Source organism: Apaloderma vittatum, unplaced genomic scaffold (genome assembly GCF_000703405.1).
Source record: "Apaloderma vittatum isolate BGI_N311 unplaced genomic scaffold, ASM70340v1 scaffold12597, whole genome shotgun sequence".
NCBI classification, from domain to species: Eukaryota; Metazoa; Chordata; class Aves; order Trogoniformes; family Trogonidae; genus Apaloderma; species Apaloderma vittatum.
This window is the reverse complement of record NW_009726756.1, coordinates 24,709-37,547: the sequence shown is the minus strand read 5'-3', so window position 1 is coordinate 37,547 and position 12,839 is coordinate 24,709. Positions and strand designations below refer to the sequence as shown.

The 12,839-nt window shown below is 39.7% G+C and overlaps 1 protein-coding gene across 1 annotated transcript in view; it reads right to left on the bottom strand.

Annotated features, from left to right (window-relative positions):
- Positions 1–8,433: 8,433 nt before the first annotated feature.
- The window catches only part of NISCH (nischarin), a gene marked incomplete at its 5' end in the record, with an annotated part of 24,074 nt that continues 19,668 nt past the window's right edge, over positions 8,434–12,839 (bottom strand). The window contains 4 exons of the mRNA XM_009873402.1: positions 8,434–9,181; positions 10,159–10,320; positions 11,242–11,370; positions 11,945–12,098. Coding sequence (XP_009871704.1) covers positions 8,559–9,181; positions 10,159–10,320; positions 11,242–11,370; positions 11,945–12,098 — 1,068 coding nt within the window. The remainder of the gene's footprint in view (positions 9,182–10,158; positions 10,321–11,241; positions 11,371–11,944; positions 12,099–12,839) is intronic.

Genomic DNA, 12,839 nt, shown 5'->3' with positions numbered 1-12,839 from the left:
GCCCCTCCTCGTCACTCAAGACAAGACAACCCTTCTTCCATAGCTCCGCTCCTCAGGGACTAAGATTTCCAAATGCCCCAAACGGCTTCAGACTTTGTAGGCCAGTCCATTCCTCCAACAGCAGGACCCAAGAAGGGCGATGGCAGAAGACAGTATAATAAAAATTAGTGTGAATTCTAGCCTACAGAAAATGTGATACCTCACAATGGAGTTTAGAGAAGGCATCATATGTTTTTCTAGATGCTACTGATAAACACATGAAGGGATCAAAAGGAAATTAACACAACTGAAACAAAATCAAACCAAAATTGAAAGTAATCCATGCTCCTCACTCGAGAGCTGCTGGGAAATGTACCTGAAACAAAGGTATGTACTCTGTTGCAAAGAAACAACTTGAGGAGATGTTTTAAAGTTTGATTTTCTTTAAATTCTCCTGGGAAACTTAAAGATCTGTTCTGCCTGATGCTAAGCTCCTATGACATATTGAAAATAGTGGAAGACAAAGATGCTGAGTATATTCCTTTCATATTGCTACTTTTGCATTCAGTGCTGAACATAAACACAAACTTAATCTGATCTGAAACTCAAGCAGTTCCCTTCAACCTTATTTTTAGTTCCTCAGTTTAGAATACACACACACCTACACATAAGCAGAGAAGATACTTTACAGTCCTGAAGTTTAACTAGGGATGTTATTCTGCACCTAACTAAATGTAAATGAAAAAACGACTTCTGAGGAGAAGCGTTTCTTAACACACAGCCACCCAAATATGAAGAACAATTCAATGAACATTAAATAAAGGCTAACAGACTTACCTTCTGACCCTGGCAATTAGCTGTGGGAGTGAAGCATGCCGCTAAGAAGAAAACCAGCAACCCAGGAGGATGCATTTTCATGCTTTTACAGGCAGGACCCTTTCCACAAAAGGGGTGGCGATAGAGGCTGAAATTTCTGTAAGATAAGACCGCCTCCTAAGAATCACATCCAAGACAAACCAGAGGTTAAAAGTAAAAAAGGAGAGAGCATTTTTGCACTGCGCTCTTTGGCTGCAAAGTCTTCACAAGTGAATCTGTTCCTTCTAGCGTTTGTCTGACTCAATACCACCTTTTTCTTTCTTTCTTTCTTTTTTTAAAATGCACAAGCACAACTCCTTAGCAAAAGGTTTACTCAAAACAGGAAAATCTACGGATTTCCTCTTACATATCAGTTCAAAACAGAAGGAAGGAAATCCTTAGTTTTCAGCTAATTGGAACGAAAAGAGGTTAACTATATGCTTAACTGAAGGCAAATCCAATGGGCTAACTTAAATACCATGAATTCATGAAGGGTAAGTTAATTTCCTTTCAGCACTGATGTTAATATATCCACATCACCTCAAAGAAGGCAGACCCAACCATTGCCTATCCCAAAACTACACATGAACACCACAACGTGAGTGATGTGCTACGCTTCTGAGCAGTAATGTGAGCACAATGTATTTACTAATCAACCAAGCAGTTAGGATAGGCTTTGCCATTTATTTAAAATACTTCATTTCTCAGCAAGAAAAGCATCTCATTTTGCAGCTGCTATGGAAGCAATGGCAACACATGTAATTTTCCAAACACTCTGCTAACAGTTTGGTGAATCCAAGGCACGCTTCCACAGCACTCAGAACAGGAAACTCCCAAAATGAGATTAAAAAAATACATGCTAGCCTGAGGTACGGTTTGCAGTTTTCTCCTTTTGAACATTACAAACAACTAAGAATCGGTTATCGACAGATTTTACGTGGCCTTTGTTTCCCTACGCTGCCAAGAGAACCCACTGTACTGAACAATCTAAGGACTGTTTTCATTAGTAGCAAAACCCAGAGCAATGAGGGATTTTTAATTTTTTGAGCCATTAATAGGACATGAAGGTGACTAAATGAAACCAGAATAGAAAGCTATCCTTGTGCTTGCATAAATGAGAGCATTAATGTTTTTTTTTGCCCCCTGCATACACATAAAGATACACGTGCTAATATATAAAGTATGTAAGAACTGCTGTACTTACTAGTGCTCTTAATTGTGCTCTACCTCTTCCTCCATCCTACAGAGACAGCCAGCATGATCAACACCCAGCACTATTATATATACTGTGCTAACAGGAAGCAGATAAGGCACACGACCATCCACTGCAGCCCGTGTGAGAAGTACCAGCCCACTGCTCAATCTGACAACTCAGCCCACTTGTCCCATCAGAGGACAATGGCAGCCCTGGGACCACCACGCCCAAGAGAGAGCCACTTCATCAAAGTCAAAGGGCTCACACAGCTCTGGAAACCATTTGGTACCCTGCAGATCTGTGGAATAAGGCAAAGGCAACATAGCTCAGACCAGTTCTGGTGGGAAGGCAAAGTCCCAGATCGACACTGGAGACATCCTTGTAGAGTGGGACATTAGTACAGAAGCCGTATGATGCTTTCTTCACCTACAGTGAAGGTACTAGACTGGCCATGTAAACAGAAGAATAAGCTGCTTCTCTGCCCCATGCTACCAGCTAGGCATACACAGATCAAACAAGCAGGACAGAAGGATATTGACTGCTCGTTGATGGGTTTTCCAAGAGCTGGCTATATGACATAGGGATTAAGTCACCAGTACTGGGCATCCACAGATTACTGATAAACTTTTAAGGTGAAAATAGCATACGCTGAGGCACTGGAAGAGGAATCTTTCAATGAATTTTCAGACTGTTTTCTAAATGGCTCAACACTGAAAACGGTACAGGGGAAAAAGGACACAAAAAGGCTGATTCCAAGGCTTTCCACTGCTACTTATCATGACTGTATCTGACCTACTACAAGGAAACTAGGGAGGGAAGACAGAAAGCCTCAGTGAAATTCCTGTCTAAATTAAATAAATCAGATTCACAGCAACATCAAATGGTTCACAGTCAGCTTCCTTATCTGACTATACCTTATTTAAAGGCAAGCAATACGACAGCGATTCACAGACTGAAAATGCAAACAGAGTAGGGCTACTGTACAGCAGCAGAGCATAAACTGAAAACCCAAAAGGTCATCTGTCATCAGATGCCGCTTTCCTGATCAAGCGACACAGGCAGTGTGCTTCAGTCACTGTGTATGAACTGCTCCCAGAGAACAGAAACTTACTTTGCCCATCACTGCTGCTGGATGCGGAACACCAAAACCTGCATCAACTTTGGATCTGTGTGATTCTGGAAATTAGTAATGTGAACACCAAACTCCCTCCAAGTTAGCGTGTGGCCAAGAACCAATAAAAATGCACAGTGCAAAGGTGCCAGCAGTGGATCACAGTGGCAGTATCCTCAAACATGGCAACACCAGCATGGAAACAGCAAAGCAAATATACACAAATTACTGCCCCACTTACACTGTTCCTGTTCTTTTCTAATATATGCATTCCTCCTAGGCAGATAGATGAATTTTCTTATGGATGACATGAATAAAAAGCTTAGAGGCTTGCCTTAGAGGCAAGATGCATTGGATAATTTTTTTATTCTACTGTTATATCCAATACCCTTCAAAATTGCCAATAAATAAACAGTTCCCTCACTTCTGTATGAGACCAGCTCATATACACAGGCATCTGCACAGAACATTTCAGTCCCCAGAGCCTAAAGTCTGTCAGAGAGCTCAAGATCTGATTGCTTCTAAACTTTCCAGAGTTTACAGAGGAAATACCTAGTAGTGCATTAAGAATGAAGCCATGGGACTTGGAATACCACTAGCAATTAAAGGAATATGTGAGACAGGAAAACCCAGGGAAAAAACCCTTCATCAAAGGCAAAATTTATAGGCAACACTTGTAAGGATCTCATGACAGAGCATGAACATAGCCCTCTACAGGCAGATAGACAGGTTTCATTCACATCCTAGTCAGCATTAGATTGAAACAGGATTGTACAAATCCAGTTTGAAAGTGTACAGTAGGAACTGTCAACTGTCTGCCAGTGTGTTTATCTGTGAGGTTTAGCACATGGGCTTCTGTTTGTTTTGGAAAGCATGGTGGTTGACTTATCAGGCAAACGTCTCTGGCCCACAGGGCAGAGAGCAGCTAGTTTAGTGGTTGAAGTCACAGACATAGGTCTCAAGTATCATCTTCAACTTCTGGTCCTTACACAGATGACTTCTACAAAACACTAATAATCTACCTTGTGGTCTCAGGCTCCCAAATCATCATCAGATTGCTGGCATGCAGCAGTGCTCAGGAGTTTTTCCTTACTCAGTCTTTTTGTATGTTGATGAAATGTTTGGTTCTCTAAAGTAATTTAAGACCTGGTACTTTTTCTTCTGTGAACACACAAAGATTCAGAGTTAAGAAACTGCTGGCGAAAACTGCTCAATCTGTTCCAAGGGGAAAAAAAGTTGCCTGAGTAAAGGCAAAGGATATAACTACAAACCCTTCCCCTGTCCCTGCCTGCATCACACACTGCTTTTTAAAATGCTGAGTCACCAGTCCTTCTTTGTGGAGTCCATGCAGCCCCGGCTAGCTTGGGCAATTTCCTGCTATAGAAATCTTTTGTTTAAGCAATCTTTACAGAAATTACAGAGCCAAGACAAAAATTTACCACCCACACAGCTTCTAGGGAAGCTGACCATTTGGTTACATCCACAGAGAGAAATGAGCTCTTGCTCTGCTCTTCTGAGAAGTAACATACAAACCTGTAATTCAGAGCAGACTTTTAAGAAGGCCGTGAGTCTGAAGAGGTACTAGCAGAGGATTAAACAGACCAAGGCACAAGTGCTAGTGAATAGGGAGAGCCAGCTCTATCATACTTACTGAAGACACCCCTGAGGCTCTTGGTGCAAGGACTAGGACACAATGCTACTTTTTTGGGGTTTTGTCTCTTAGCAAGTTAGAAGGAATAGGAATTTTAAAGTTTACCAATAAAAGTAAAAAAACCCAGAAGGGTCACAGTACGACCAATTCCAAAGTGATCCAACTCCAAGCAGACAGGTAGAGCTGTCCGAGCACAATGTTGCTGTGTGATTCAGGAATTACCACATCTGCTCCCACCCTGTTAGTTCAAAACCTCAAAGGGCAGCAGTAAAACTGCTGCCAGTCCTAGTCTATTTATTGCTATTGACTCCCAGTTCCTCCACACATAATCCAGCAGTGAAAGTCAGTCAGTGAAAGATATTTCTATCTCTTGGTTTCACTCTTGTAACTTTGCCATCTATTAAGCAGTGCTCTGGGATTGTACTGGGAGAATCAGGCACTAAATCCCCCACATATATTCAATATGAATTAGAAGTCTGAGGAAAACCATTTGAAAAAACAGGCTGAGTTACTGAAATTCAGCACCTGCTCACATGACCATACCAAAGGGCACTCTTATCCCATAGTGGTGCTGCTTATCCTTCACATACTGTTAACTATAGGCCCCTTCTATGTTTTACGTGCTTGACTATAGCTAGAGCAGTTTGCTGAGGACTGCACTGAGGTCCCTGAACGAGAAGAGCACAAGAGAGATGAGAGTTGGGATCCCACTATCTCAGCATTTTCAACAACTTCAGAGATGCTGGGAGTTCTCACCACTCCCTCTCGGAGATCTTAGAGGCTGAAGCACAAGCACTCTGCCCAGTGCACTAACTCCAGCTATCACTCTTCACGCATCTGTTCAGGTGAGGTTTTACCAGTGTTGGCCAGTCTTTCTTTAGCACCTTGATGAGTTTCACAGCCCCCCTTTTCCATATCAGTCTTCAGCTTTCCAAGTTAATAAATGCTCTGCATTATCAGGCAGACAGCAGGAAACAGAAGTTTGTAGTCTGTCTGCTCTGAACCACACTTCATGCTTTTCTTCATGTGGCTGCTTCTCCACCTAATCTTTGAACATACAAAAGTTTAATACCACAGTTTTTGATTAGAGACATTCAGGTAAGAAGAACTGGCATTTTCTGTCACTTTTTTCTTAAAAAACAAAACAACAAACAAAATCAAGTCCTTATCAAAGCTGACAAACAACAGGAAAACAAGTTAAAAGGGCTGATGTAAACACATTACCGTTCAGTATATCTCCAGTCAGATCAGAGTGCTCTAAAAGCAGCACAGGAATCAACACAGGATAGACAGGACACAGGTCACACTGCCATTTCTTCTTGCAAAGAAAACAGTCTAGCTCAGGTCAGCACACCTCATTGACTTTCCTTCCTAATGAGATTGATTTACAATTTTTCAGTTGTAATACAAGGGAGGTTTTAAAACCTTTGGCCAGAACCTCAGCAGATGACACAGAAAAATGCCCTGAAAACAAAAAATTCTCATAGCTCCATAAATGAAGTACTTACTGGAAGAATCAAGAAATACAGCAGCGCATATCTAATGAATCACTGAACACATTGTTAATTTTAAAAAGTGATCAGTGTTTACCTAGATTCTCAAGGTGGAATTTCACCTGTTCCCTGGATTAATAATCTGATCCAATGGAGGCAAGATTTGTTTTAAACAGCAGTGGATTTATGTTCTCACTGCAATAAAATCTGGAGACCTTGACTGCTCAAACTATGTAATAGTAGGGAATTATCCTTGCTTATTCTAATACACAATTCTATGATATACAATTGAACAGCTGGGCTTTACAAAGGACCCTTAAAAACAGGACTCGGGGCTGTCTCAAGCGCAAGGCTTCCCCTAGGACAGACCTTACCGATAAGATGGAAGCAGAGTTGACTTATCCAGAAACAAGTGTAACCCGTAGTACAAGAGGCAGTTTAAAACGTCTTACTATAGATTCCCTTTGCATTCACTTAAACCATAAATCATATTTTAAATCATCTGCTCAGTTCTCAAACGCTTGCAGATCAGACTGAGTTGCCACAGGCTCCTCTTAGTGTGACCTATGAGAATTACAAGTGATTAATCGAGTTACTGCAGAAAGAACTAATGAAGGCCTAAGCTTTTAATTATATTATCCCTAGGACTTTTATTTCAGAAATTAGGGGTTTTTTCTACATAATGACAATTAAATGACCATATGTACCCTTGAGATTTCAGGGAACATAAAACCTCTAAAGTACAGGAAAATTTAGTTTCCCCTAAGAATCTACAGTACCTACCTTAATTGTTCAGTTCAGTCTACACTTGAGAGGGGTTAGGCTTCCTCTGCTAGCGTGAACTGAGCAGCACTCAAGTAATGCTCCTCACCTCTTGGGTCGCCTAGGGAACTCCTCCGCATCCTGCAGTACAAAATTTGACTTTGGCTGCCTGCATCTTTGTCATCCTTCCACTGACTGTTTGAAGTTTGCCCCATTCCAAGTCTGAATGTTGGACCTCCAGAGGTGTCTTCCAACCTTATTTTTATTACATGTTTTTTTAAGAAGCATCAGTTTTAAGCAACATCAGCTGACAGATGTGTATCAAAGCTGTTCTTCCTTTCTCAGTCCCAGTGGACATGGAATAACCTTTCAATCTCAGTATTTGTCTTCATAATAGTGAGCAGGGGTTTTACTGTCATAGGGGAGGCTAAAACTTGTTGAGCACAGGAACATTCAAGTTTAAGATGCCACCTTGAAAAGCATATCCCTAATTTCTGATGCAGAGGCAATAGTACTTGAAATAAATCCTCCTTAAACTGTGTTTAAAAGCTGCAGCTCCTCAGTTTCCATGACTCAGTTCTATTTCTGGACCAATATAAACTTGCTATAGTAGAATAAACTATTTTCTTTCATCTTGCTCCATATTTCATACTTCACAATACACTCTAGGAACACAGTATGTGCTGCTGAACTGCCATATGGTATTCTGCAAACACAAGATAAACTTGAATAAAGACCAAGCCAAAAGAAAACTGTCAAATTACACTTTATTTTTATTGACAAGATAGGCAAAAGAAAGACTTTGTGTTCAGAGATACAAATTCATTATTTGCTGACAAAATGCTCTTATACCCATGCTGGGTATTTCCACTTTCAAGACAATACTGAGTGGATCTTTAACAGGTTCTTTTTTACCCTAGCATAAGGAAAAAAGAATGCCCATGAAAATTTCATAGGAAAATTTGTACCTGCTTGTGGCTCAAATTTTACTACTAAGTTCGAGATTGGCAGCAAGTAATTACATTTGGCCTCAAAGAAAAACATACGTGAAACAAAGATCATTAAATAATAAACATTAGCAGCATACCCAAAATACTTCTCATACAAAGAACATTGCACTTGAACATAACACAAGCATTTACCTTTATTTACACATTAGAATTTGTATAGAACAGCAAGACTGATATATACAGAAAAATAGCAGAAACCTTAATAGCCCTAGACGACAGCAGTATCTAGTGTTGACTCCTTAATTATTCCATACAGTTTCCCAGGACATCTCATGATTTTTTTCACTATATACTATTGCATAAAAAATAGACTTTACAAGAAGTTCAGTCCCCAGTTAACACTTTGGGATATTACTATGTACTACTAAATGTTCACTGCACTAGGGAGCAAGGGAGTCCAGGTTAGCTGCTTGTTAAAAAGACATAACCTGACTGGCACTCTCTACTTAAACACTGTGCTTTACCTTATCATAGACAGTGAAATCACTGAGCTGGGCAATGCCTACCCAGTGAGTTCCAAAGGTAGCTCCCTACCACAGAGGATCTCCCATTGTCTTGCAAGCAATGAAATGAGTTTCTCCCTGCTTTCTGCGCTTGGGATAAAGATGTACCACTGAACCTCTCCACTCCTGCTGCCTTCTTCTTTAGCATTTCCCTTTAGGACATTATCAGTTTCTCCAAAGTGATCCAGTGTTAAATTCTGCATCAGATCCTGAACATCATCGAACACAAATGTAAGGGCCTGTGGATAAGTCTGATAACCCATAAGTACTCTATCTAAATCCCGGATTCGTCTTATATCTGCAAGCTGATACCTATTTCTCTTTGGTGGTTCCTTAGCAAATTCAGGTAGGGGGTAATTGATATAATCTTCATCAAAGAGGATTAAATCAGAGCTGGTTAATATAAGTGTTTTAGGTTGAAGCAAACTAGTGTTTTGGGCAGACCCTTCAATATGATTTACCTGAAATGCCAACACATACAGAAGGATGTTGAGGGACTGAAGATAAGTCAAACTATCGATCTCCTCTGTCACTATAAAAGCAAGGTCCCCAATTTCCTCTTCATTTGGATAAATAAATTTCACTCTGCTAGAGTGAATCAGTTCATAATTCTCCATTTTTCCTGCAAGAAACATACATTATTATACCTCTATTTAGTACTATACAATACTTTCTCAATGCATAACATAACTAGCTTAATGGCAATGGCAGAAGAGGCTAAAGAAAATACAGCTGGATTCTCATTCAGATTATTCACCTCCCCTGCCTCCTTCCCACTCCCCAGTTCTGCGCCCACTGAAAGCATTATCAGACCACTGAGCACAAGCTTTTCTTTTAAGCAGAGAGAAAAGGCAGAAATTAAAAAGAGTAAGATGACGACTCCACATGAATCGCTTTTATGTCTACTGGATGAGCACAATCCTCTGCTCCACACCACATTCTGGAGCGGCACGAGGTGACACTACAGTCCCTTACTCCTTGTAAGATAAATACGGAAATACTACATAGCAAACTTTGAAGAAAGCATGTCTGCTTTTTTTCACGGTTTACAATAGGTCAAATAAGACCTTCCATCAAGCCTTGCACTTTTGGGGCTTACATAGTTTTTCCTTAAAACTGTAACGATATCAATCATTCTTCAGAAATACGCCAAATGCTAGAGCAAAAGAAGTTTCAATTTAACCTAACACACCTTAAGAAAAGTCCAGTTTTCACTTCACTACATTCTCACAGAATGACAGGATTCTTTTATTTGACCAAGCAAGGAAAAATTTTACCTTGAGACTTTACCATCACTGATCTTTGAGACTTACAAGACTTGACAGGTTAAGGCTGAAACTTGCAGTGAGAGCTACACGCCCCAAAACACTGTACATGAAATTGCTATTTCTGCTGGACTCAAGAAGCCACCAGTAGCTTCACATATGCAAGACTTTATATTTAACATCAGATAATTTAAATCAGGGCATTTGGTTAAAGTATCAAACAGGAAACAATTGATGCATAAATTTCGCTCAAGAGTTTTTAGTCAGTACACTTTAAATGACACTGTAAGTACAATGTCCAAATAACTCATCACATACAGAAAAGACCACTTACCTGTGTTTTTACTCCCAAATTCAGAGTAGAAGTCTTTATCTACTGGTTCAGGTGAAGGTGTGCGTGCAAGCAATGACAGAACTGCCATAAGCTGCTGTATGAAGGTGTGAGTGTTGTAACTGTCTCTTGTCAGGCAGGTGACTACACGATCTGCAGAATGTCCTGAAAACAGAATATAAACCACTCAAAAATTTGTATGTGGCATTATTGTAAGTCCAATCACCATGCAACTGTTGGCAAAAAAGACTTATTGCAAGAATTCTCTCTCCTGAAAACATGCACTATTATTTGGAAAGCTTTCAAATCCTTGGAAAATAATAGAATCCTTACAAATCCTCAAAAATAAAGAACTTCTCTTCATTTAAAATATAATGTATACTTAACAGTTTAACTGTTCAACTATTGCTGCATGGGTACAACCTCATTATGATCTTATTTTTACAATTTAACTTATAGAAAAAACCCACCCTCAGTTTTCCTTTAGCTTGTTATATGCAAGGTCACTTTAAACTGTTTCCACACAGGAGATTTTCTCCCTCCACTACCCTGAGGTCTCCACACAATTAGAAGACATTTTAGAACACAGGAATGTATCACTCGTGTAGTGGGACTCTGAGGCAAAGCACCAGCCCATAAACTTTGCCTGTGTTAACTCCCTTAAACTGGCACCATTTCCTTTTGCAAGTTTTAAGGGCTCATTTTCCATCCAAAAAGTCAACCATCAACTATACATTTTGCAATTTGAGCAGTGCCTTGATTTTACTCTTCATTACAAGCCAAAGCCTCAGAACAACAAGAAAGTCTTTAGATTTCCCTTTTGATGTGTTTTTAAGATAGAAGAATTTTTAAACACACTTGATATTAAGCTTCCCAGTTACTTCAATTACGAGATGTTGTAAGACAGTATTATCAGTCTACTGATAAAGCACTAGTATTATATTAATTCTTTTAAGAAAAAGCAACATAAAAAAAATTATACACTCTTTCATTTCACTAATAAAATAAAGATAGGAATTATCTAAGACAAGAATATACAGACAAAACAGAACTGGAGAAATTTAAAGCACACGGTGATGTACTCGCCAGTAATTCGGAAGTATTGGTCAAACAGGCCAACGTTTACTGAGTGCAGATCATTAAGTTTTAGCACAAAACAGCAAGAGAGGTGGAAAGAACTGTTTTCACAGTCCGAGTTTTCTTTGTTCCAAAAATCTGTTGAAAAAGAATATACAATAAAAAAGTAAAAATACACTTTCCACAAGCATAATTCTAAGAAGTCTTACACCTCTACCACAGGGAAGAAGAAATTATGAATTATTATGAATTATACTGGCTAATAATTTCACAAGCAAATACAAGCAAATCTGTTCGCAGTGTTTCCTGAAGGAGTCGTCACATCACAGATGCAAATCAGCCAATGTATTAACAAACCACTCACACAAATCCAGTGCACACCTTGAGTTTCACTACCCTTCACTTCTTATTTTGGTCATGAAAGGGCCTTTAGCTGCCCAGGTGATGCCAGGGATTATGAAACGACATTTGAGAAAAGCATGGATACAACGGCACATGGAAGGGTCTGTCTGAGAAGTCGCGACTTCAGACTCTGTTTTTTGAATACACAAGCCTCATATGAATACCTCACATATGGCAGAGTGTGCCACACTCTCCCACATCTAAGAGGTCCACATAAGTATTGAGCAAAACTGGAACTTAAACCGAAGACAAATGCACAGACAGGCATCAAGCTGGTAACCTTAATCAAGGATCAAAATAGCTATCTTACCTGACTGGTGCTCATCAGCATGAATGAAAGAATCATCCAACAGAAAGTAAATAGCTTTTGTTGAGAGAAACACACAAGCCATCACTTCCACATCAGGAGTCTTGTAGAATAGAACTGAAGACCACATGAGATGTCTCAACTCTTCATTTTCCACCTAAGATGTAAATCATATTTCATAAATCACTCGCACACTTCGATATTTCACACAGTTTCATCATCTCAGAGGCAACTTTAAACTACTAGGAAAACAATTTCAAAAGCTGAAACATCTGAACATGCTATAGTCAAAGAGCAGCTCACATCTGTGAACAGCTCACCTCTGGGAACTGCTGTGTTTAAGAGCTTTGAGGTGACCACAATAGCAGTCTACTGGAAGTGTCACATTTCATATATGAAAATTATTTTTCTGTTGTCCTCGAATTATTCCTTCTTTTCTGACCAAAACAAGAAAGACTTTCTCAGATACTGCAGACAAAATTCTGATCAACAGATGAGTAGTGCTTCCCAAGCCTCAACAAGTCTATTGACCTTTCAGAAGCTACTGAGGGGCTGGATTCAAAAGTCTTTAAGAGAGGGCAGAAGCAGAGCTTGCCACTACAGCTCCTGTTCCAACCAGGCACCTTCCCAGCTCCTAGCTGGGAATGTGCCTTATGAGTTTACTGCGAATCCTCAAATGAGCCATCTGCTTTCTTAATCAGTTTTTCCTGGTATATAAAGAGAAGCACAACTCAAAACTTGTGCTTACCTAAAAGAATTGGAAGTGAGGTAAGGGAATAAGAAAGTCTCTATCAATGAGCTTTTCAACTGACATTTGTACTCAGATCACTATGATTTATCACTCAAAAGCAACATGAATTTAAGGTAAGATTTGTACTCTTAAATTTGATTTTCCCTA